The sequence below is a fragment of the Haliotis rubra genome, unplaced genomic scaffold (genome assembly GCF_003918875.1).
Source record: "Haliotis rubra isolate DU_JTF1 unplaced genomic scaffold, ASM391887v1 Scf1643, whole genome shotgun sequence".
Taxonomy (NCBI): domain Eukaryota; kingdom Metazoa; phylum Mollusca; class Gastropoda; order Lepetellida; family Haliotidae; genus Haliotis; species Haliotis rubra.
Genome location: NW_025765607.1, coordinates 2,422 through 7,634, shown reverse-complemented (window position 1 = coordinate 7,634; position 5,213 = coordinate 2,422). Strand labels below are relative to the sequence as shown.

Here is a 5,213-nt window from a genome sequence, read left to right as displayed (position 1 = left end):
GGTAACCTTCCCTTTAATAACCTTTTGATAATACCATTGACGGCAAGAATCTGTTTGCTGTTCATTTCTAAGATGTCTTGTCGAATCTCCTCAATGTCTTGAAACATTAACATGAACCTTAAAAATTCGTAATGTTTCAACACGTACCTAGCCATAATAATTTCTTGCAAACAAGCTCTTATCGTGATTGGGATATCAATGAGATTAGTATTTGAGTAAACCTCTATTTATACATCAACAAAAGACTATACATAGACAACCAATGCATAGATATACTCTTAACATTGATTTATTTCTAATATTCACACATTTTACATCACTCTCTTGGTTGCAAATCCACATGACTACCCCAGCGGGCCATATGTTTCTGAGGTACTCCCACCAGGGCCAAATACGGACAGTCTGGAGACCATTTTTCATGTTCGACCCAGGGATCGCCATCTACTTCCCAGTTCTTGAGAACGAGCTCACATTGAAAACACTTGCAAGTGTCCCCTCTGATTAAGTACACAAATCCTGCCTGGGCCATGCGACTAGGACTCGGTTTCATCTGCACTGACCAGTCCTTAAACGAATCAAATCTTTTCTGGAATGAAGCCCATGCAGTACTGATTGCACAGCAATCGAGTGTCTTGTCGATTGGGTAATGTCCACACACATCCATGATATCCCAGAGCAGTGGTAATACGTCCGCACAGTACAGTGTCTAAACCAAGAATGGTATTACACCCAACGACTGTAGTCACTAGGGTTACAGAAGGAACACATGTTTCTCGTGTGAACACTCGAGTCGGCAAACTCATACCACTCATAAGATAATTGAATAATAATCACGGACCACTAAGGTGAACCTGAAGGTGACACACACACCTTGGCCGGACTCCCGAAGGAGGGTGGGGTTCAACAATCGATTAGGTCACACAAAGGTCACACCTATGTAACGTCATAAAAAGAAAATGGCGGATTTGACCTTCTTATGGAAAACCGTAAAGACAAGATAGCTGGCGCTAATAAATTGCTGAATACCATCTCTCACATCGCACATCATGAACGTTCAGAACCTTTGTCCGATGTCTCACTCTTTTTCACATAATACTTAACATAGCTAATCATCAAACACTGGGAAGGTGGTGTGTCCATAATGGTGCAACAAAACACACGTCATAATCCCGTGCAACCTAAACTGATATTTAATCTGTTGCAGCATGGCTAACATTGCACGTTACAAATAAGTACCAGGGCCCCTATTCTCGAAAGTGTCCCAGCTAAGACAGATCCTAACTAGTTAGGACAGAAGTTAGGACATCCTAACTTTAAGATAAGACCCATTCTCGAAACGATCCTATCCCTGTCCTAACTTGAGTTTCCGATCCTAGCTAGGATAGCGAGCTCTTCAGTCGGTGAGATAGAAAAGCGAAGGGATTTCCCATATGACGTCACAGCTTTTTGGGAAATCCCCGAGCAGACGTCAAAATGTCAAGCTCAAGCGAGATGGCGACCGCAGAAAAGAAAGCGAGAAAAGTCAACTGGACTCGGAACGAGATGGATTGTTTAGTTGATGAGGTGGAGAAGCATAAGTCTATTCTATTTAGCTCATTTTCATCCGTTGTTACCAACAGCAAGAAGCAACAGATTTGGAAGGACATATCAAACAGGTGAATCTAATTATTCAATTTATTGATCGCGATCAGCTCGTAAATGTAAACAATGCAATGTCAAAGTAGGACTCATTGGCTCTGTTGGTCATTTTAGTCAAAATTATTGTTTTCACAGGCATGTTTCTCCTCTCGAAAAATAATTCAAAATAACTTTATCTGATTATATTTTTAGCAATCCCACAGAAATGGCTAATGTTATTGATCACAATATTTTGATGAGTGAATTTCAGAAAGACATTAGATATTTTATCATGAGCTCTGAGTACTGATGTGAATTCAATCTATTCTTTTGATAATGAATTATACTGTTTAACAGTATATTACATGCTACTAAAGTTTTCATAACTGATAAAGAAAAGATTAGAATGTCTGCAGTGAAGTACACAAATCCTATTGATATTTTCAGAGTCAGTGCTTGCGGGTCCTCTATCCGCTCATCAGAGGATGTCAAAAAAATGGACCACTCTAAAGTAAGACTACATAAAATATAATATTCATGTACTAAACAAGAACAGTAAACCTATCTAATATATTATAAGGATGCCTTCAATACTGCGGCTTTAACTTTGACAAACAAGCTGAAACAAAGAACTAACTTCCAAAAGGATAATTTTATTTATTAAAATAACATCTTTTTGAGAACCTTAAAATCTACTTAAATTGAAAATGTACATATTTAGTTTTACAATAATTCAATTTCAGGCTGATAATTTTCTTCAAAGAAATGAATTTATCAAGGTCAGTGTTATTTGAATGTAAATGATCTTAAAGATGGAAATAATTTGATATAATGTACTTTAATCTGTAACAGGAGTGACACAAGGAGGAAAGCCACTAGCCTAAAGAAGGCTATATTCCAGACAGGCGGAGGGCCATCACCATCTCCACTGAGTGACTTTGAGTATAAGGTATATTGCATAAATCTATATTTGTATGAGGAAACTTAAGTAATGAAATTATAAAATTATGAATTTAAAAACTTGTTTATTACTGGATGTTGTTGATATGAGAATGTATAAATCAATGATATTTTCAGTATCATGGTACAGTCACTTTTTTGTACTGTATACCTGCACATGTCTCAAGTTAAATTTTTGCATTGTCACACCTGTAACAATGTGTCTATGTATAATCAAATTTATGCTTTTGTTTAATTACTGAAAAGTTCATTTAATTTTTTACAGGTGGTGTCCCTCATTCCATCCGCACAAATCAATGGTTGCACAGGGGGGCTGGATAGTGAAGACTTGTCAGGTATTCATCCGTTATCATAAAACACTTATGATATACAAGTGATCACCAAGTAATGTGTGAAATTAATGTTTTGTATAAGTGACAGTATGGGGGCCTATAGCATTAATTGCATAATGATAAGTTGTGCCCTAAAATATTTGCAAACCAGTAACTTACCTCTTTGTTTAAGTGTCATGTACTTTTTAAATATTCCAAATAAATTTATACATTTTTGTTAAAGAATATACTTGCAAAGGTATTCTGACATATAAAACATTAATTTCCAGCCTTCTCAGGATTGGGCAGTGTGTTGTTTGATGCAGCTGTTCCCTCGACTTCAACTAGCAGCAACAATTTGAATGTCGACTCTGCCCGGACATCACCTATCCTCCTTTCGCCCTGCACTCCACCTCGACAAGCAGCACCACCAACACCGCATGATCCACCAGCATCGTTCCAATTGTCACCAGACATAGGTAATAATATCACATCGCAAATCATGATAATTATAGATTTATCTCGTTTAGATTTGGTGTGCAAAATTAGACAATATACCTCAGACTAATATATAGAGAATATTTGGTGTTTTCAGTGTGATATCACTTACTACGTCACGCAATGTATTAAAATGAAAATAAATAGAAAATATGTCCATTCTTGACAAATACAATGTTTATTAGTCTATAAATACTTAAGATTTTAATAAATTCCAAGATTTAACTTCAGATTTCCAAGTTCCAGTTCAATACTATTTTCTTATAGTAATGGAAGAATTATGTATACGTACTGCATTTATAATATGATGCAGTCAAAAAAATAATTTAATGTTATTACATTCAAATTCTGCAATATATCCTTGAAAACAATTATATTGTGAATTTTCTTTGTAGTTTCGAGACCTGGGAGTAAGAAACAAAAGACAAAAGTTCATACTCATGGTAATTATTAACCTTTGTACTGTCAATGAGTAATATTTCGTAATGATTGTATGAAAAGTTTTTCAAAGATGAAATTGTCTCATATATTAACAATGTGATATACCAGTTCAACTTTACAAGGTACAATGCAATCAATGATGATTGCAAGTAAGTTCCTTTATAGTAAAAAATACAAAAGGAAAAACAAAACAATGTTTGTATCTGAAATTGTTGAAAATTATTGTGGATATGACATGATTGTCGTTTGTTTTTAGAAGACAGTGCAGCCCAGGCAGCTGAAGTGGTCCAGCAGGAGAGGGAGAAGGTGGCCATCTTGCGGAACGCTTGCAGATCGACAGAGAGCGCCTGCAAGAGCCAATACTCAATGGTTGCGGCTGATGAGAAAACAGGCAGATCAGACTGTAACTCCCATATGCATCTCACCCATCATCACATTTGAATTCTGAATGTATATACAATACTTTGCTATTAAGACATTCTAACAATGAAGTGAAATAAATCCATTTTGTCATATGTTGGGGATGTGAGTAGTTCAAGCTTGTTCGAGTTGTCCTGTTAAATTATCAAGTACCATTGGTTGTTAATAATTTGTATGAAATCATTTGTTGTTACAGAAGGTATGTACCTTAACTGCAAGCTACAGGACTTTAGGAGCTCTCTGAGCCTTACAAATATCATTAATACACTAAGAAGAGTAATCCCAAATAAAACATATGTTACATTACAAATATCATTACCAAAATTTCATGTCTTTTAAAACTTAGAAGAGAAATGTACATGATAACAATAATAGTTCAGTTTATGTCATTATTGTCATGAAAGCAATGTCAAGGATGAGTGTCATGAACTTTTCATTTGTAAAGTTTTAATTTTCTTAAACAGATACCTCTCTATGTTCACAACTTTGTACAAAGATATCAACTAATGGAAAACTGATTAAACTCAAGAAATATCAATCTAATATTATTTTTGCAAATATAAGTTCATTTATGTATGTATATTTCTATTTTAACTATACTGTACAGTGTAAAACATCTACAAGTGTACTGTAATAGGTCATATCGGCTAAAATACTGAATAAAACTTCCATGTGTCTGCTGATATAATGCTTTTGTGAAAATGAATCTATTTATTGTACCACCACTTGCATAGGAGTTGATATACATGTCCCTAACACTGTTTTTCACTCAATCCGTCCCATTGTTTATGCCATGCATATCTCAAACATCAACTGTTATTTTACTGAATATTTTACTGAAACATTCCATAGATGGTTCAGTGGTGTCTTTGATGAAATTTATCACCTAAAGACCTATTTTCCTCATCTGCAGAATAATGTTATGATTGATTACTAGATTTAAGTTTACATTGCTCCAATGATTCA

The 5,213-nt window shown here is 35.0% G+C and overlaps 1 protein-coding gene across 1 annotated transcript; it reads left to right on the top strand.

Annotated features, from left to right (window-relative positions):
* Window positions 1-1,322: 1,322 nt before the first annotated feature.
* Window positions 1,323-4,230, top strand: LOC124271921 (the record flags this gene model as incomplete). Its single annotated transcript, XM_046707095.1, has 6 exons — window positions 1,323-1,655; window positions 2,470-2,566; window positions 2,843-2,912; window positions 3,179-3,367; window positions 3,782-3,829; window positions 4,084-4,230. Coding segments are annotated over exons 1-6 (733 nt in total), but the record flags the coding sequence as incomplete, so codon positions are not given.
* Window positions 4,231-5,213: the final 983 nt, after the last annotated feature.